The sequence below is a fragment of the Balaenoptera borealis genome, assembly GCF_965194805.1.
Source record: "Balaenoptera borealis genome assembly, chromosome: 12".
Lineage (NCBI taxonomy): Eukaryota > Metazoa > Chordata > Mammalia > Artiodactyla > Balaenopteridae > Balaenoptera > Balaenoptera borealis.
Window position 1 is genome coordinate 102,445,256 of NC_138869.1, and position 21,978 is coordinate 102,467,233.

A 21,978-nucleotide genomic window follows, 5' to 3' on the forward strand; every position below is an offset into this window, starting at 1 on the left:
AAAACTCTGGGTCTACAGAAATTATTCATTAAACATGTAAATTGTTGGGAATTCCTCCATCCAGTTTTTCCATTTGTTGAAAGTCATTGTTCATGGGAAGGGGCAAAGCCATCCCTGTGTTTCTCATGGTGCGTAGTTTTACGCAGGCCTAAAGAAAATATTAAAATTAACTTATTTTTGCAAATAGAAGAAAGTCCCGTTTTCATTTCCCAAGTTTAGAAAACTTTATATTTTGTGCACAACACCTGCATGAGAAGGTGCAGTAAATCTTTGGGGCACATTTGGGGCACGATTGCTTACATGACACTATTGAAAATATACATTAATATGAAGTAGTAATAGCAGTACTTATGGCTTTGCATAAAATATTGCTAAGAATGTCAAGGACAGGATTGTCTTTTATTTTTGGTTTTCAAATTCAAACTTAACAGCTGCCACTTCTATTGATTTTTAAAAAATAAGTGCCTGATATTATTTTGCCACCTCTTTTCCCTAAGAATGATTGACTGTTGCAGTAAACTGTAGAGGGACATCATTCTGTTGTCCCTCTACAGTCATCTATCTAAAACATAGACCCCATTTTAAACAACATATTATAAAAAAACAGAACGCAAAAGCAAAGAAGAATTCAATTTTCAGGCTAATATTAGAATATAATGGCACTTATAAGACATTCTCCTATCATACTACCATGAAAAGTCTTAAAATAGACACATTTACTAATCATTTAAATATATATTAAGTATATACAGGGATTTATCTCTATTTTAAAATAACTTGACAAAATTATTATTCCCATATGTATGTGTCAAAATAAGTGATTTTGTTTGTGTATAATAATTAGGTCAGTGTGACTTGCTATGACATGGTTTGCTTTTCACAAAACTAAGCTAGATGGTTCTCACGGCAGGCTTACTTTATTATTTATATATATAACTGGTAACCTGTAAGAGGAAAATAGCACAGTTTTTAAAAAAAATTAGCACACTATAATTTTAAAAGAAATACAACAGATTTCAGACACATTTTCAGAAAATGTGCTATTTACTTCTGAAAAGCAATTTTATTATTTGACCTATTTTCATGGGTCAAAAAATAACTGTTAGTGACTAAATTAATTTTAGTAAAACTATGTTTGGTTTCTTTAGAAAATCATGAAGAACTACTTTGATTGTACTTATTACGTATTAAGATGTGATTTTAAAAAACATTTTAGAGTTACTGCAGGTCTTTTCTAAAATAACTTCTCTTGTTCAATCTTGTAAATATTAAATTTCTCCATACTTCATTTGTACTCGTAATTTGAGACAATTATTCATTGGTAGTTCCTGTTTTTATAGACCATATTTTTTATTTGCATATGTAAGAAAAAGAATAATCACATACATATTTTTGAAAATATTTACTCATAAAATAATTTTCAGCATCTTAGATTTCCTTTGACTCTCCAAATAATTGAACTTATGAAAGTTGTAGAAAAGATCTGTTCTATTATTGCATTTATATGTCTATCAGAAATAATACATATTCATAGGATATATTGGAGAAGAAAAAGTTCTTGGGATTCTAAGTCATAGGAAATGTTTTAAAAGGTATATTAAGTATAAAGAAGCAGTTTAAAAAATAAGCCTTGACATACTAACTGAAACATATGGTTAAATATCTAATATAAAAATTATAGAGGTGAAAAATTAAATCTTTATTGCAGTCAATAAATAATGAATGTTTTATGTTGAGTAAAAGTATGTTCACTTTTACTTCTGTATATTTTTTTCTTATTGAATTGGAATTTGGAAACCATAACTTGAAAGGTGACCCTCTAAATGTGAAAAATATTTTTATGCTTCTTTTTATTCCTTAATCCTAAGTTACTATAAACTTGGAAAATTTTTGAGTTTTTTGCATTATAAATACATCTATTTTTTCCCGGTTTTTTTAAGGAATGATTGGCATACATCACTGCATAAACTTAAGGTATAAAAACATTGTGGTTTGATTTACACGTATTGTGAAATGATTAACGTAATAGGTTCAATGTGCATCATCTCATATAGATACAATAAAATGAAAACAAAATTCTCTTTGTGATGAGAGCTCTTAGGATCGACTCTCTTAACAACTTTCTTATATGTCACACAGCAGTGTTTACTATAGTCACCATGCTCTACATTTTATCTCTAGTATTTATTTATCTTATAACTGGAAGTTGGTACCTTTTATTTGAAATATATTTTAAATCCATGCATCCAACAGTCAGTGCTTGAGCATTTCAGAATATGCCATGATAGTACTCATCAGTGATTTTTATCTTGATTCCATTTGACAAGGCTGCCTAACACTGATTTCTTAAAAAGTCAAAGGTAATTCACTCATGAACAAAGCAAAATAAGCCGCAAAACCCTAAACATAATGGTTTTCCCTTCTATTTATATACAGAAATATCATGAAAATATTTTGGTGCATTTTGTAATTGTGTCAATATTAAGAACTATCTACAAATGAATTGATTTCTTCTAAGAATCCATAGATACAGAAGTAGTTTTTTCCTTTTCAGTTTATGGAACAAGTTCTTCTATAATGACCTGAAATAATTATTTAATAATAATATGATTAAACAATGTAAAAACCAGTTGCTTAGTGTCAATTATTTTTACATATTTGTATCCTATAAATTATTTTAATCACATTTACATTTAATAAAACATTGACATAAAAGCATATAAGTTGATTTTATGTGCAAAATCACATATAGTATGCCGAGTGACACTTAAAAGGCATGAAAGACTACCACTAGCTTATTTTCTGAAACAATCTTGACACTAATGCTAAATTACAACTCAGAAACATCTAGCATTTTTACCTTTATGAGAAACGGCTTTTTACATATTTAACAGAATTCCAGGGAAAATAAACTGGAATTATGTATAAAGATACATGCATTGTAACCAAAGGGCGTTTATATTCCCCTGTAGAATACTTACGATGATTTTATTGCCATTTTGTGTCATTTTCAAAAGGATATAAAATGCAGCCAGTAAACAAACTAGACTTTAGATTTAAGGTGACAGCTGCTCCTTCAGAAGCAATATTCAGATACTTAATCTTAAGAACATTGAATATTCTTTATTTTACAACCAAGTAAAGTATACTTTTACAAAAATGAAAGGACTGCGTACTTTGGCTTATTATTTTCACAGCAGTGGTGATCAACATGGCCACCACTGCCAACACGCCATCATCACTAAATCCCAGAGAATTCATCCAAATGTCAGCCCTTATTTAACTGTTTCAGGAAATTAACATCCGTGCTCTACTTTTTCAAAATGCAAAACTTCCTTTCTCTAAAATAATGCTGATTCAACCTATTATTTACTCTGTCATATTATTTCTAGTTATATATATATATATTTTTGAAATCTACAATTGTAATCTAATTTTAAGACTTTTTACCCCTAGTTTGGATTCCTGTAGTTCAGGTACAGAGATCTGAATTCTGTTGAAGAAAACATTTATTTCGCTATGGAGCCGTAATGAGTTTAACTAGGCCTCCAAATATTGCTGTCAGTGAATTAGCGCTATGCATACACGAGTCCTGTGTTAAGTTGGCAAATTAAAACAAAATCTGTCCAATGTTGTATCTGTTTTACTATTCCTCCTCCTCAGCCTCCTTACCATCTTTATAATGGCCTCTCACTAAAACCTTATCAATGGGGGTGGGATAGTGAGGGTGGGAGGGAGGGAGACGCAAGAGGGAAGAGATTTGGGGACATATGTATATGTATAACTGATTCACTTTGTTATAAAGCAGAAACTAACACACCATTGTAAAGCAATTATACTCCAATAAAGATGTAAAAAAAAATAAAAATAATCTGTTAGCTTGGGAAGTATTAGTAATAAAGATATACTTTAAAAATAAAGAAACGAAAAAATAGGTAATTATGAACTTAGAGGGAGAAAACATTCTGTAAGAAGAAAAAAAAAAAACCTTATATCAATGTGTGTTTTGGGGAGCTGTGTATGACCCATTCTACCCGATAGATTGCAAATAAAGTCAACTCCAGTTTTCTAAATAGACACTTGAGGGTATATCTACCCTTATTAGCAGTCAACTAGCTATCTCTTTCTTAAGGCCTGTTTTAACACAATTTCTAAGAAATCCAGGGACTTCTTTATACCAAAGAAGGCCAGTCCTGCTTCAAGCACAAGGCAGAAAGCGCTCACATGTGTTGACTCCATGGCCATGGGTGTTTCTGTTCACCGCCAGCTCCACACATCCACACGGCCAGAAAGACCCTCGTCTGTCTCTGCAGAAACCCTTTCCCGGTCACAGTGCCTAGCGATGCCACAGAGACGTCCCAAGCTTGCACTCTATTCGTTCACATCCATACATCTGTAACACTGTGCTGGTGGGGACATGAGTGGCTAACCAAGTTCACGGTGGCTTTTGCCTCATCCACATAGCATGCCAGATCTAGTTTTCCCCAAAAAAAGTTGATTGTGAGAGGTCTTTATTTTTTTTACCATTTTTAAAATTTCTTTTATGAATGGGTAAACTTTGGAGTTTCTTTCTTGGCCATTTTCATTGATGTTCCTTATTATTTCTTAAAGCTAGATTCTGACAGTGGAATTACTAGGCCAAAGAATCTGAGGATTTAAAAGGATAGATATTTATGAGCATATTTCTTATACATATAAATATATATCTCCAAATTCCCCTCCAGAAAAGGAGGACAAACAGAAAGCCACCACTGCAGTGAATGGGAAGTTTGCCCAACATTTTGATAATCTTTTTGGCTATAGCTACACAAACTATGCTCTCTGTAACTTAAAGAGACAGTGTTAGGTTTGAAATATGAGGCCACATGGATATCATAGCTCACTGTCATTTTCTGCCTTTGAAAAATGCTGCAAGACTAGGTTGTGTTTTATTTTCAAAGCACGGCACATTTAAATACAAGCTTGCTGTGAGATTTCAGTTGTTTGCAATATTTACTTTCTAGCAACGCTTATTCCCAGTAATCAATGAAACTCATAAAATAAGTATGATTATAATATTGTGAGCTTATTCTTCTAGCACAAATCACTTGAAATATGTGACTCTAAACAGACAGAGTAATTGGAAAGTGAACCGTCTTGCACAACAATTAACTAAGAAGTGACAAGTAAGTTTCATTAGCGATTATGATTAAGGTTAGTTATATTTTTATTCCCTCTTTCCCAAACCTTTCAAGCTGAAGTATATTTGTTAATTTGATGTATATTCACATAGATGTACAGATCATTTTATACAAGTACATTTTTGATACATTATGGTGGCAGCTGTGACAGGGACAAGGGGAATAGTTTAAAATTTAGGAGCGATTTTAAAAAACCGGAACATCCCAGAAGGCTACATGCTGTTAGTCCATGGCCCTGTGCATCAGGGTAAAGAAATGCTTCCAGGTAATTAGTCCAGATGCTAACTGGGGAAGTTCCTAGAATCCTGAGCAAATCAAACCACTCCTGCTCTCATGTCCCTTCTTGCTCACACCATACAGACATTTTAAGGAATTCCTGTTAATAAAGACATACTACTGAGTAAGGAAACATCCCAATAATCCATTTCCTAGAGGATAAAGTGGTGATTGAAGTTGTTATTCTGATCCAAATTCTCAATAACAAAGAAAGATTGTGAATGGCAGGACACTTAGGAGAAAGTGACTTTGTCATTCTGGAATTCTTAGTTCTGGTGAAGGCTGAATGCCACTCCACTTGATATGAGGAAGGTGCATTTCAGAAATTTCAAGAACAGTTGGCATGCTCCAGCACGTGAGGATCTAAATGGTAGGGTATCACAAGAGGCATGGACAAAGCTCTAGAACTGCAACTCTGAGTTACACTTTTAGATAGTCTTGATAAGAAAGAAGACTGAATAACTGCTGTTGTGGTATAGAATGTTTCTCAATAAACTTAGGTTTTAAAAAGATCATATACTAAGAAAAGCAAAGAAAGGTATATCATGAAATTAAAAAAAAAAAGAGAGATGTTTAAGAACAATGACCAGGAGAGAATTCCCTGGCGGTCCAGTGGTTAGGATTCGGCTCTCTTACTGCCAAGGCCTGGGTTCCATCCCTGGTCGGGGAATTAAGATCCTGCAAGTTTCACAGCACAGCCAAAAAAAAAAACCAGCTCTAATAAAAATAAAAATAAAAGAAGAAGAAGAATGACAGGGAAGCAATAATGGAAAAGTACGACACGATTTTAGATAACAGTGGGTGGAGTGGACTGTAAGAAAACCTGACAAGAAAGATTCAACAAAAGGAGAAATCAAGGTGTCCAAAGATAGCTATTTTTCTCAACATTATTTAGTTGTATATGTCAAATATCCATTTCTGCTTAATCACAAAAAGTTTTTTATTAACCCACATAAGTAGGAATTACAGTAGATGTCCTCTTTCTTATCCAGAGAAATGCATTCAGTTTGCCAGTGTAGACGTAGATGTGGGTCCCTGCCTTTCTCATTGGGGTGGCCTTCAGTTGGAGACCATAAGTTCTGGGGAAAACAGTCCTTCCGCAGAATTCTTGGAAATGTTACATACCTTCAAGAGGTAGGAGAGCCAGATGAAGTCAGTGAAATTGATGATTCTTTTAAACAGCCCAAAACAAACCCAAACTTTGTGTGACGAGTGAAACAGGATGTTGGTATGGTTGCTAGCTGTGCTCAATGATTAGTCTTGTATATACAGAAAGCTTCTCTTGGGACAATGAGTTCCTTCTAAAAGGAATGCTGTCCTGTGTTTTCCCCTGATACTTTTGTTTTCTATCCATTTCATCACACAAAAGTTACTAAATGCAAAAAAGAAAATCCCAGTCTTGTATTTTGTTTTGACCTATTTTGGTTTCTGTAAGGTTAGGATAATTCACTTTTCACATGTGTTTAAATGGTTAATTATGACCCTGTGTTCTGTATTACTAAATATTATACAAATGCTTATTTATATTTTTTGGTGTATTATTAAATTATTGTTAAAGTCAGAAAGAAATGGGAGATACATGTACACGTATAGCTGATTCACTTTGTTATACAGCAGAAACTAACACACCATTGTAAAGCAATTATACTCCAATAAAGATGTTAAAAAACAAAAAAAAGAAGAAGAAAGAAATGGAACCAAACCATAAAACCTAAATTGAAAACTCCTGTTAAAATGTGGAATTAGGTTAACTATAATGGCATTTCAGGGCATTTCGAAGCTGTAATTTTTTTTCAGGGGAAAAATTGGGAAAAAGCACAGGTTTTGTTCATTCTGCCTAAATATTTCTTTGAAGTGTGGTAAGTTAACATGTGCCATTTTGTCGCCACTTTTCAGGTGTTTGGTGATATCAGTGGCTTAAAGTTTATCCCCAGTGAAGTGGTCATGGCTATTCAGGAGCATCTGAGTGAAATGGACAGTACACTGGAAGACTCCTTAGATATTAAATCAAGAGGATTGAAAAGAATCCATTAAAATAAAAAGGTATTTTCCCCTGATTAAATATTTTACTCATTGCTGTACCTGAGTGCCTCAACTTAGAAGTGCTTCTTCCTTCTTGCTTTCTTAAAGGTCCACAGTGGTGCACAAGTCATGGTGAGAAGACTAAGTTCAACTTCCTTTTCAATCTACTGCCTTATAATATGTACTTTACCAGAAGTCAATAACCAGTATTGGAAACAACAGCTGGACGTCATGATTGTCCCAAATATGTTTTCAGAGAACATAGACTCCTGTTCATCTTCATTAGCTTAGAAAGAGCTACTTGGCTCCTGTGGAGTATGAAGAGAGATAGAATATCATTTTTCACACTCTCCTACAGCAGTACTCTTTCCTTTGGAGGGAATAAGGGGAATGGCTAGAAGATGATATAACCAAGCCTAAATAAATCCCCTTTCCCCTTCACTTAGCATAAAATTTCACATTTTTTTCTAGAAGAAATTTCAAGGAAAAAAAAAAGGAAAAATTACATAACAATAAAAAAAATCAAGTCACTTAAATTAGTTGTTTTACAGCACAAATACTTTGTATTCTAAGATATCAACAAACAGCCCCAAACTGGCTGGCTCAGATTTGGGCTCCTCTCATCCACCTCAGCTCTTTCTAAAAGGACCAAAGTAGCAAAGCCCCCTTGCCAGTTCTTTAGATTATTCCTTTTTTTTTTTTTTTTTTTTAATGTCTGAAACATTTATATTAACATAGATTATTCCTTTTTGTCTTTACTCCCTTGCTTTCCTTTTTTCGACTGAAAGTTTGGAATAGGACTTAGGATCACAAGCGGACAATGAACTGTCAGAGGGTTGATGGGTTATAAAAAAATCCTGCATCTTTAAGAATCGTTTGTCCTCATTATAGAGCAATAAATACAGAGGATATCTAGGCCCTCTGATCTTCCTCTGCGTTTGTAAGGAAGGGTGAGCAGGTGTTTTAACAGTCACCTCTCTCAAACAAAAAGCAGTGTTTATTAGAGACGTCAAATTTGATACCTATAACTGGGAAACATAAACACATCCCATCCTGGTGATTTTTCAATCCTCATCTTTAATTATTGTCTAACTATAAGGATATCTTCAGTTTTACATAAGACATTTACATTGAGTTACACTAGATGTTCCCTCTATTGGCAGAAATTAGCATATGCATATACTGTCTATATTTTTCATCCTCTATAGCTCTTATTGAAGGCAGATCAACATATATTAACATCTCTGACAAAAGATCTCAACTTCACAGGAACTAGTGAACATTCTAAATATGTTTTAATGGCTTAAATTATTGCACCTGCATACCTCAGGAAACTATAGACTCTTCCTTCAAAATGATATGTGACTGTCAGTGTCAATGACTTCTTGCCTTCCTCACCTCCACACTTGAAAGCATAATTACTCATAGCTCTGATCATCAGGTACTCACCTCCACTTTCACCGAATAGCTTTCTATTCTAACTACATGCTTTGCCTTCCCCGTTGGAGCATGAATTACCTGTGTGGAGAATTTTTCAAATGTATCTTCCTATTAACAGAGCTTAGAACGATTCTTGGCCCTATGCAGGGGCCCAATAAACATTTTCTGTTGGGAAGATGGTGTGAAGGAGAGGTGGGGGAAGGGATTAGGGCCAGGTGTTATCATTTATAGTATAAATAAGAAGCCCATCCCTCCCCCTGAAAAAGTGGGGCTGGATACAGTAAAGTAAGTTCTATGATAGACCTGTATCAATACAAAATATACTGAGAAGGATAAATGTATACATATAAGTAGATTTCTGCCTCTTAGACTGTGTTTCATTAGATTATTAGGTCAAGTTGATAAAGCAAATGTAGTTGAACAAGTGATCTGGTAAGTTTTTCACTGAACCATCATTTGCTTAACTGAATTAATAAAAATACCTATTGATTTTATAGGTCTGTCACTTTTTTTTTTTTTGGCTGCACCACGCGGCATGAAGGATCTTCCTTCCCCCACCAGGGATAGAACTCGCTCACACTCCTTGCAGTGGAAGCACAGAGTCCTAACCACTGGACAGCCAGGGAATTCCCCTGTCACTTTTATTATTTATGTTTTTCTCACTAAAATGTAAGCTCTTCGAGGGCAGGGATCACTGTCTGCTTTAATTAGTCGTACCTGCCCCAGTCCTCAATACTGTTCTTTGAACTAGTAAGTGTTCTGTCAATTGTCATTGGATGAAAGTATAAACTGATAGCCAAGTTTCACTTCACTTTATATTTAATGTGTTGTACAACAGTGAATTGAATGAACAATGCAGAGGTCAGCAATCAATTGAGACTTTTCTTTTTTTGTGTGTTTCCTTTAGGGATTGGTGGTCCCAATGAAAGGATTGGTATAATTAAGAAAAACAATATTTTCTTGCCCCTAAAGGATGCCCATGGCCACAGTGTATTTCCTAATCCAAAAAGTCTCCTGCTACATTACTGCAGAGCAGGAGTTGTTCAGTATTTTAAAATCAAGTCTACAGAATGTTTTGTTGCTCTAGTTGTTTTATAGTTGTTTTCCTTGCCATTGAACTGATCTTGCTGAGCTTCAACATATGAGTCTAACACTTTCATTAACATATTGTGTGTGTGTGTGTGTGTGTGTGTGTGTGTGTAGTGTGTAGTGTGGTGGATAGAGATTTACTAACATGTTCTTTCAAGAGTCCTTTCTTGTTGAGAAGGCCCATTCTAACATTCACAGACTCAGTGCAGTAACTTAGTCCAATGTTGAAATAAGATTTGGGTACTATCTTATCTCTGAAGTAAATACCACATTTGCATTGGCATTGAAACAAATTATTTAATTTAGATTTTTTTTGGATGTACATGTAGGGTTAGTTTCTTAATAGAAAAATAGAGGGAAAAAGGACCTTTTTATTCTTATAATCAATTCCTCTCATTTCTGTGGCCCTTTATGAACTGCAAACAATAATCCCATGGATAGGGAGGGATGGGGATGGTCTTTGTTAGTAGATGCTCTGCAAGAACAGAGTTCTAACTTGAACGTCTTCAGTATAATATTCCCTTAGCAGTGTACACATATTTATATACCGTGCAAAGTATTATTTCAAAATTCAAGATAGGTTTCTAGGGGACTATATATCTCTGTAAATTCAGTTATCATTTTTTCTCAGTATATTGAGGATAATTACAATACTAATAATTATTTTTCAAGAATCTACTAGTAAAATAAGCTTTCCTTTATCTATAAACTCATGCAATTTTTTGATTACTTCATTGATAACTTCTTTTCTAGTATTGTAGTTTCTCAGTGACTTGTGTCATTCACATTGATATTTTTCCTCACATAGAGATAATACACAATACAAACTATGGTTATAATTGAAAACAGTAAAAAAAATACTTTTAATAGATCATTTTTGCTAGTACCTACTGTGCTCTTATTACCCAAATAGACTATCCATTTGAAATTAAATTTTATTAAGGAATAAAAATACAAATAAGAAGGAATTAAACATTTAAATGCTTGCTGTAAATTTAAAAATGAGATCTATTCAATTTTCCTTGTACTAAGCTCAGTGACAATAGATAGATTACACTAAGTGTCAGTTAAGCAAGTAGATGACAAATGAGTGATTTTCATCCTTCAGTTAAATATGGTGCTAAGTGGTATGTGCTGGCATTAAAAGCAAATTACTTATCACTTCAACAATCACAGCATGAGAGCATTCTATTGGAGGCTGTATTTCCAGTCTTTCTTGGTCCACAGTTTTATTAAATAAATCAACTGATAATGGTTGGATAAGCAAAGGAAAAAACCTGGATGGCATCATGACATTTCCATTTTATAAGTACCTATTCAAGACATCTCTAAAATGGTCTTTTGTAGTCACTGAGAATTCACACTCACATCTCCGTACACACATACACACACTATATTTATATATAATTTCATCTGGTCCTATTACCTATGTGAAGCACAAATTCCTTCTGCTACATCACTTTCAGCTGGCCATCTCGCTCAATCTTAAACACCTCTAGGCATGGGAAAATCACCACTGCAAGTGAGAACTCTCATTACTATCACCACTAGGAATTCCTTCCAGTAGCTTGAAAATAGCCATTACTGGGTTTGAGATCCTTGAGAGAACCTGCCAATTATAACAGCTCAGAGCCTTGGCCAATGAGAAGTCTTAACTAAATAGTAGTTGACTGAGTGAAATCAAGTAAGCCTCATCTTTTTTTTTTTAATATAAATTCTTTTATTTTGAATACAGTGCATTTACACATATTTTCCTTTTTGTGACTGGGGAGGTGCTGGGGAGAGGGGTGCGGATATACTCAAGGGTGAGGAAGGTAACCCTGGGTACTCCGTTCAGAGATTCAGGAAAAGTTCCACTAACCCACACAAACAATTAATGTTTCGCCTACTCTAGCAACGCCTGCAATGTTTTAAATAGGATCAAATATTTGTATTACATAGTGAGACACTGGTCTTGTGGCATGAACACAGAGATCTGGTGGGCAGAGGGTCTGCTTGATTTTGAACAATGAGGACATTTGCAGGACCAGGAGAGAGTGGAATTTAGAGACCCTTCCATTATTGATTTCCTTAATCTGTTGAAACCCTGGGATAAGCAGGAAATCTTTTCTAAAATGGTATAAGCTCCTTAAAAATAACCTCTCCAATATTTGAGTCATGATAAGAACTCAGTAATTGTATGATCAATGGATGAATGAATGAATGAATAAATAAATACGTACATACATAAATGAGATAGTACAGTATAATGATTAAGAGCTGGGGCTCTGAAGTTAGATCCAGGTTGAAGCCTTTCTCTATAACTTATTAACTATGTGATGTTGGACAAGTTACACACTCTCACTGAGAGCTAGCAAACAGTATTTGCTAATTCAGTGACATATTTGGTACACGTGGTTTTGAGATTACATGACTGGAGAGAATACCTCAATTTCTGAATATTTGATGCACTCTGTCCACCCCAGTGGTGGAAAAAGGCTACCTCACGAAAGGCCTCACCTGATCCAAAGCTGACCACATGGGATGTGAGAGCTGCTTGGTCAGGAAGGGAGCTTAAAAGGGTATCGGCTGAGCTCCAAGAGACAGATTATTATCAGCTAATGTACCAAAGGTTCTTTTTCTTCCAAAGCTGACTATGTATTTTCAATCCAGCCTTTCTTTGAATGGCCTTGATTGCCCTGCTTCAGTTATTCAACTGATTCTATGCTTGATGTGAGTATGTAGTATGATTTTCTAGACCATCCCCTCATGAAGGCACCAAAAGTAGTTCTAACCGACTTCTTATATGGGGTTTTATCAGTGTCCACTTCACAGGATTGTTGTGAGGAATAACAGGGAGGATGAAGGCAGTGTATTAGCTATTGTGATTGGCTAAGCAAATTAATGAGAGAAAGGAAAAAAGGAGGGAGAGGGAAAGAAAAAATGATGGAAGAATGGAAGGAAATAAGAAGGAATGAATGGAAAGAAATAACTTTCTTGAAGTAAGATTATTATATCAATGGGTAGCCCACTTTAATTTTTAATACATATTAGTTTTATTTCAGGAAGTTGTACTAATTTCCATTTCAAGCACAAATGGTAATTGAAATAAACTCTTTCTCCAGACTACTGCTAGTAATGGACATTAATGGTAAAAATATTTTCTTACTGAAAAGGTGAAAAACATTTCATTAGAAATGTGATTTACTTTGCACGATTAATGAAAATTTATAGTTTTACTATCAGAAGTCACACTTTCTTATTGACTTATAATAGCTTTTTATATATTGAGTGCAATGAATCTTACAGTGAAACTGTCACCAAAATGTACCAAGGTTGCAAGTTGTTTAGGTTGCTTTAATATATATTTTGGCATAGAAATTCTATGTTTTTTTGTAGTTTAATCTGTAAAGTTTTTTCTTTGTTGTCTTAACATGGTATATTAAATAGTTTATCATTTCTCATATTTTGAAATGCCAGTCTTATTATATATAATAATAAGCACAGACAAGTTACATATTTCTTTTTCCTGGAAAGTGTTGTTGTTGCATTGATTTATTGTCTATTTTCATGTTGGTATCATACTCCATTAACTAATGTAACTCATAGGTCTATGTTAATCAGGGACACCCTATGATTAAATTGCACACTACTAAGAACGACTTACTGGCAACAGAGGAAGAATGAGACTTTAGAGAAAAGAACACAATGTGAAGAGGAATATTGGACCTAGGTAACGGATATTTAGGGAGTACATTAGATACATTTTCTTTTAACTTTTGAGTATGTTTGAAATCTTTCACAATAATAAATTAAGATGAATGATGATGCACAATAGGAAGAGGTGATACCAGGTGTGATATTAGGTGTGAACATAGCTCTACTTGATGGAGAAACCTATAAACACTAACATAAGTTATTAAGTACCCCACGCACTGAATATATGGTGGTGGAGCAGAGACTGAGCCAAAGTAGCTATTTTGATTCAAAAAGGATGTACTTCAAAAATTGTGAATCACTATGTTGCTGTATACCTAAAACACATAATATTGTAAATCAACTATACCTCAATTAAAAAAAAAGGAGGGGACAAGACAATTACTGGTCCAGAGCCATTCTGAGAGCCCACAGGCAGTTGGGAAGGTCTACACCTTTGGTTGTAAGAAATATATTGATTAGCCTTCAATTCTGCCTTGTGGGGTAGGTTCCCCCAGCTCACTCTTCCCCGTGACTCTTGGCTCCACCTTCTGAGAGCTCCTGCCTCTGACATTACCCTCTTTAGTTACTTCCGAAGGGAGCTTTAGAGCATACTCCCTTCCTGGAGTCTAAGCAGTTTGTCAAACTGCTTCCTGATCCTTGGTGCCTCAAGGTTATTTAAAGCCTCAGACAATCACAGTTTTGTTTTTCTTTTTTTTTTAATTTTAATTATTATTATTATTATTTTTTTTTGAGTTTAGGTTAGTGCTATTTTTGGCAGTACGACTGTCTCGAAAGCTTTGGCAGCCTTTTTATTTATTTGATTCCAGTCCGTTTCATGTGCCAATAGCCATACTTACAGTTCTTTTTGAGACATGACTTAATTGCAGATGCCCTGAGTTTATTAAGCGCTGGTGGGAAAGCTGCAGTTTTTTCCTGAGACATTTTCTGCTAAATTAATTGTATACCTTCATAATCCATCCAGAGGTAGTAATAATGGGATTGATGGGCTTACTGTTGATTTTATCCTTGCCAAAAGGCTTTCTTTCCTCAAAGACATTCTCAAGTTTACGTACTGGTAGGTGGTAAAAAGCAGTTACCTCTTCTAACCCTAAAAATCACCAAATTCTTCCACTCTCTTCATCCCCTTTCATTTCTGTTTGCTAGTCAGCAAATTCTTTTTAAGCTCATCTCTTTTTGTAGAACATTGTCAAATGCAGCCAGTAGTCTCCAACACATGCTACTAATGTTTTATTTTTTTACATCTTTTCAGATCTTAGAATATAAGTTCATTAGTTATATTGTAACTTGCAAGCTATTGCTGGAAACAATTGATAGTTTAAAAAAGAAGGGTTATTTCTTTCACCTGCTGTACATCTATCACAGGTCCCCCCACAAGCTGCACAGTATTGGCATCAACCTCTGTGCCCAGGCTGATCAAGGAACCACTCTCTAGAACGCTGCTGGTTGTGATAGCAGAAGAAAAGGAATATGAAGCAGCATGACAGGCTCTTAAAGCTTCCAGGAGGACGTGAGCCATGTCCCTTCCACTCACAGGATCAAAGCAAGTAACATGGTCACAAAAAGGTGGGGAGACAGCCAATGGGGGCTGAGTCAGATATAAGGAGCTACGCTGACTTTACAGCTCCTTGTGGGTCCATATCGATATTCAGTACCTCTATTGGATATGCTTTGAAAATCAACCCAGAATCTGGCTCATTATCACCTAATTCTCTACCACAGCCCCAATTTGAGCACTATTATTGCCCTCTTGGATTTCCACAGTAGTCTCCTGCTGATTTCCCTGCCTTTACTCTCACCCAACTTGGGTCCATTTTCAATGCATTAACTAATGTGATCCTTTAAAAATAAGTCAGATCATATGACTCCTTTGCTCAAACTCTCCATTTGGTCAGCATAAAAGGCAAAGTTCTCAGGATGACCTCAAGTCATTCCCTCCTTGCCTCAATGGTACATACACTTGCCTGTACTCACTATGCTCTGTCATTCTGGCTTTTCCCTATTTCCCAAGCATACCTGTTTTCTCAGCCTGGAAGATCATTCCAGGCTTTCTGTTAAAGCTGATATCCACACTGCTAATTCCCCCACAGGTTCACGAGGCTAACTCTTTTGTCTCTTTCTTCTCTTTGCTCAAATTGCACCTTCTCACTGGAAGCAAACAATGACCCCTCTATTAAAGAATTGCATCTCACAACTGCCCACTAGAAAGCCTTCTAGAGCTGATGAACTTTCCCCCCATAATCCTAAATCTTGTATCATTTCCTATGCAGATCATTTTAACTCTTATTTATCACAACTTTAGGCTTTCACGCATGCATGGCTGTTGGAGGACCGACCACTAAATAAGCTTTGAAAAGTGTTTGCTCTCTAAAAATTCTCCTTAGGAGAAATTCTTGTATCAGCTGCTGGGGAAAATATGTACAAGTGAAGTAGAGGAAAAACAAAACAAAAACAAACAAACGAGCAAAACCCAACTTCATTATGAGCCATGAGGCAAGCTTTTAATAAATAATCCTGGAAGCAATCCTTAGATACTTTGATTTAGGAAGGGCATGTGTGGTTCTTGGAAATTTGTATTTTAAAAAGCATTGAATGTTATTATGACAAACTTCCGGGTACCCACTAATATAGATAACATGAACAATACAACAAATCAGGATAATTTATATAGAAGAATGTTAAAGTTTTATAATGTCAACATAAAATCATGTTTTCCTGTGCTCATGGCGCATTTATAAGAATATATCATATAATAGGATTCCCCAACGAGAGTGAAAAATAATGGCTAAATCACACAAAACAGAAGTTGTAAAATACATATTCAGATAATAATGCACAAAAACAATTTAACAATGATGCAAGTTTCTATTAAAAGGATACGTGGTGAAATACTTTTTAAATTACTTGTGGGCCAAAGAAGAAATAAAAATTGCAATCATAAGTTATTAAGAAATTCATGATGATGAAGCAATTAGAGCACTATTTATGAAAACTTATGACATGTGGCCAAAGCTATATTCAGACAGAAATACTTTTAATATTTAAGTAAATAAAATCAAGAAGTTAGAAAAAATATTAAAAAAACCCAAATCTTCCAAAGCCAAAACTCATTCAGAAAATAGGAACATAAATTAATATTAACTTTTTAAGTGACAAAGCCCAATAGTAGTTTTCTCTTCTGGCAAGATTGAGAAAAAATAGAAAAATTGCAAACATACAATATTAGGAATCAGAGAAGTGTGATATAACCACAGATATAGAAGAGGTTAAAATATAAGCATTTAATATACATAGCTCTGTGGTGATAAATAAAAATTTTTCAATAGGATAAATAATATTTTTAAGTATCCAATTTGTCTTTGAGAGATTGAATTCCCAAATTAATAAACATAGAAAAAACATTTTCAAAGGATTTTTGACATCCTTCAGAAAATCACTTAGGCTCGATGGATTTCTGGTTGATTGAAATAAAATCATTAAGGAACTGATAAATCCCAAGCTATTTAAATTATTCTAAATAAGAATATGAGTTATTAACCATTTTAAGTCTATATAAATTATATACATATTTGTAAGACTGATGGCTACTCAACAGTAATATGAGTACACACACAGACATACATACAAACACAAGAACTACAGGCCTGAGGCAAATATTAGGAAGTTTTGTGTAGCACTAAACTAAGAAAAATATCCTGTCCCTAAATAAGATTTACTTAATCACTGAACAATGACTTACCCTTAGAAAGTAAATTAGTACAATGCATAACACTAGTAAAATAAAGATGATCTTATTGACAGAATTTATTATCAATTCCCAATTTTCAGTAAGGAAAGAATGATTCAATAAATTGTGTTGGGAGGCTTTAGAGAAGTGGTACCAGCAAAAAGGTGAAATAGGACTTTTCTACCATCTTTGCCCCAAAGAACACCAATTTTGACAATCACCCACGGATGAGGATACCTTGTGGAACTCCTGGAGCCCAGTAGAGAAGTTCCAGCACCACACTGGATCCAAAAAATCCAAGACTGGATACATTTAAGAGGGTTAAGAGGAACAGTTTCACTTTACACGCATCATCCCTTCACCAAGGCAGCACAGTTCAGTGTCAGGAGAGACCCTCTTGGCCGGGGACGTGGCCCGCGGCGGAAGTGGGAGCGTGTGAGTGAGCACCCAGCTTCCCCAGCTGTGTATGATGCTGCCAGAAAGGCCCGCTTCCCCCTTGCCCCAGCCAGAATACTGAGACGTACTGCACAACTGAGGGGTGGGGAAGCGTGGGGAAAACAGCAGCTAAGGCTTAGAGACAATCAGAGGAACACAGATTCTACTAACTGCCTCACAGTCTCCATCAGAAGTCTTATCTGTGAATCACTGGGGACACCTCACCTGCGAATCTCCCCAGCTGGCCCCTGGGCACCCTCAACGTTCACTTGTCTCACCCACACACCTCCACCTCATGGTCGGCTCCCCATGTGCTCTCGCAAGAGTGGTGAGTGCGAACTTTTGCAGATGGCTAGTGATGCAGAAAGCTGATCCAACTCTGCAGGATTTGGTAAAAGCACACAAACTTGGGGGCTTCCCTGGTGGCGCAGTGGTTGAGAATCTGCCTGCCAATGCAGGGGAAACGGGTTCGAGCCCTGGTCTGGGAGGATCCCACATGCCGCGGAGCAACTGGGACCGTGAGCCACAACTACTGAGCCTGCGCGTCTGGAGCCTGTGCTCCGCAACAAGAGAGGCCACGATAGTGAGAGGCCCACGCACCGTGTTGAAGAGTGGCCCCTGCTTGCCACAACTAGAGAAAGCCCTCGCACAGAAACGAAGACCCAACACAGCCAAAAATAAATAAATAAATTAAAAAAAAAAAAAGCTCAAATAGATCTATAATACCTTCTATTAAAAAAAAAAAAAAAAAGCACACAAACTTGAGAGCATCCAGCATCACACTAGGGAGAGGCTAACAGAACCTGGCCTGACTTTGCAGAATCAGACAAGTCATATAGTCTTAATAATTCCCCCACCAAGAGCGAAGGAGAAGTATGGAGCAGGGGTATCCTTGGAAAAAGTCTAAGAAAGCCTGAGAATTCCTAGCAAGGCTGACAGAAGGTATTTCTCTCCCGAAGTCAATGAGTAAAAATTGGAGGAGGTGACTAGTTCAAATGCAAAGATAGCAATTCAAGATTTAAGGAACACAAAAAGCAAGGAAACACAACGCCATCAAAGGAACACAATAATTTCCCAGTAACTGATACCAAAGAATTAGAGATCTGTGATAAATAATAATAAATAATAATAATATTTATAATATTAAATAATAATAATAATATTATATAAAATAATATATAATAATATTATTTAATAATAATAATAAAGCTTAATAAAAACTCAAAATAGTTGTTTTGAGGAAGCTCACTAACCTACAGGGACTCAGAGAGACCTTCCAATGAAATCAGGAAAACAACACATGAATGAAACAAGACGATTGACAGAGACAGAGTCATAAAAAGAACCAAACAGAAAATTTGTTGCTGAAGAATATAATGAACAAAATTAAAAATGCAACAGAGAACATCAACAGCAGAATTGATCAAGCAACTGATGTAGAAAACAGGTCATTGGAAATTGTCTAGTCAAAGAAGAACAAAGAAAAAAGAAACAAAAAGAATGAAGAAAGCTTATGTGAATTATGAGATGCCATCAAGTAAAAATATCTATGCATATTGTAGTCCTAGAAGGAGAAGAGAGAGACAGAAAGCTTATCTACAGAATGAATGGCTGAGAACTTCCCAAACCTGGAAAAAGTCTGAATATCCGAGTTCATAAAGCTCATAGTTCCCCCAAAGGATTCAACCCAAAGATATCTGCTCCAAGACACATTATATTAAAACTGTCTAAAATCAAAAACAAAGAGAGAATTTTGAAAGCAGCAAGAAAAAAATGTTCTCAAGAAACAGAGAACCCCCATAAAGCTATCAGCAGATTTCTCAGCAGAAACTCTGCAGGCCAGAAGAGAGTGCTGAAAGAAAATAAACTGTCAGCCAAGAATATTTTACCTGGAAAAGCTGTCCTTCAGAAATGAAGGAGAGATAAAGATTTTCCCAAACAAAAGCTGAGGGAGTTCATCACCACTAGACTTGCCTTACAAGAAATGCTGAAAGACGTTCTTTGAGCTGAGACAAAAGGATGATAATTAGTAACAAGGAAACATACAAAAATATAAAATATGCTGGTAAAGATCAGTATGTATATTCAAATACACACCCTAACTATGTGAGTGGTGGATGAGTTAATTAACCTGATAGTGGTAATCATTTTATAAGATATATGTATGTCAAACCATACACTTTAAATATATACAATTTTATTTGTTAACTATACTTCAATAAAGCTAAACAAAATAATGATGCAATATCCTCAAAAAATAGTGTTGGGATAATTGGTTCATCATTTTTCACAGAAAAAATTAAAAATCCCAAATAAATTACTACCAGATAACTTAAAATGTAAGCCCTTTAACCAAACAATTTCATTATGGGGTAATTATCCTAAGAAACAGTTGAATAAATATAGAAATAAAATCTAATACTTTTCACATTAAATTATTTATAAGCAAAACATTAGGAATAATGTAAATATTCAATCAGCAATAAAGGATTGGTGAAATAAATTAGGGTTACATTCTTGTAATGGAATTCTCTATAGTCTTAAAAAATACAGATGAGTGTTAAAACCTCAATAGCATATACAAAATGATATTTCTCACAAACTCAAAGGCCTCTTTCTCGAATCTTTCTCATTTGATATCACTGAAATGGAAGAAAAGGAAGTTGGAGGGTTTCACAAGCATTCTTATGTCAAGACCTGGATGTGGTTATCAATTCCACCCACGTCCCATTGGCCAGAATTCAGTCATATGGTCCCAAGCATACTGCACAGTGGAATGTAGTCTTCCTAAGAAAAAATGGTTTATTGTAGGGGTCTATATTCTATTTGTAAAGGACCAGATACATCTTTTAGGCTTTGCAGGCCATGTGGTCTCCGTTACAACTATTCAACTCTCTTGTCATGGCACAAAATCAGCTACAGGTAACATGTAAAGGAATGTACTCTGATAAAACTTTGTTTACAAAAACAGATGGTGAGCTGGATTTAACTTGTGAGCCACGGTTTCCCAACTTCTTGCTTAGTGAGTACAAAGCATTATTTTTGCTACCGTGTAATAACTGACTTGGAAGTACATCTGTGATGTTTCTTAAAGAAAGTGTATAGATTATTATTTGTGTTTGGATATATTTTATAAAGTTTTATCTATCTATCTATGTACATACAGGTATAAGTTTATGTTTGCATTAAATTATAGAAGCATATATGCCAAAATGTTAACACTGGTTATCCATTGGCATTGGTGTTTCAGATAATTTTCTTTTCTGTAAATCTACACTTTCTAGTATTTTTGCAATAAACATAGAGGACATATATAATTAATAAATAGAGGGGAAAGAAGAATGAAGGAGACCTGGGCAAACAAAATTTAAAATGTATTTAAAAACTGAATTAATTATCAAAATTCTTTACTGGTCTAGATATAAGCAGAAAATTAAGTTACACTGAATAGAAAGCCTAAAAGAGACATGAGCAAAATATAAGAATTTGATGTTTGGTCAAGGGGTTTTGTCTGGATAAATATACATATGATTATACCTATATATATAGACACTTGTGTGCCAGGTATTTTATCAGATACATGTATAAAATCATCTATATCTATGTATACCTATGTCTGGTACACAATGAGTATTGAATAAATATTTATTCAATGATTAAACTGAGTTATTGATTAAGTGACTAATTCAAATATTTATACTAAGGATAGCGCACATCATTTTTTAAGGTATTGGTGGTTATATTTTTTGTAGAGAGTTTTTATTGTACATACAAACAGACCAGTTTTTTCCTCTGTCTGGTCCCATTCTCTACACTAAAAGTGTTGCCAATCATGAGATCATGTTCTCCCCTCATTGTTCCATGGTTTTATATTTTAGAATTAACACTTTAATTCGTGGAGAATTTACATTATGGGAGAAAGATTGAGCTTCATTTTCTTTTCACTTAACCAATTGTCCCCAGATCATTAATTCCTTAACGCTTCCTTTCCCAACCAAAGTCAAGTAAAGGGGAATTTAATCTTGTTCCCGACTACCTAAACCAACCATGGAGACCGTCCTCTATGGGTTTATGACGATAAAAACCTTAACCCCTCAGGTCAGATAATCAGAT

The 21,978-nt window shown here is 35.0% G+C and overlaps 1 protein-coding gene across 1 annotated transcript in view; it reads left to right on the top strand.

The window, feature by feature from the left end:
• The window catches only part of LOC309608051 (uncharacterized protein), a 286,253-nt gene extending 271,089 nt beyond the window's left edge, over positions 1 to 15,164 (top strand). The window contains exons 22-23 of the mRNA XM_082347275.1: positions 7,353 to 7,499; positions 9,826 to 15,164. Of these exons, the coding sequence (XP_082203401.1) occupies positions 7,353 to 7,490 (138 nt within the window). The 3' untranslated portion in view covers positions 7,491 to 7,499; positions 9,826 to 15,164. The remainder of the gene's footprint in view (positions 1 to 7,352; positions 7,500 to 9,825) is intronic.
• The last annotated feature ends 6,814 nt before the right edge of the window (positions 15,165 to 21,978 follow it).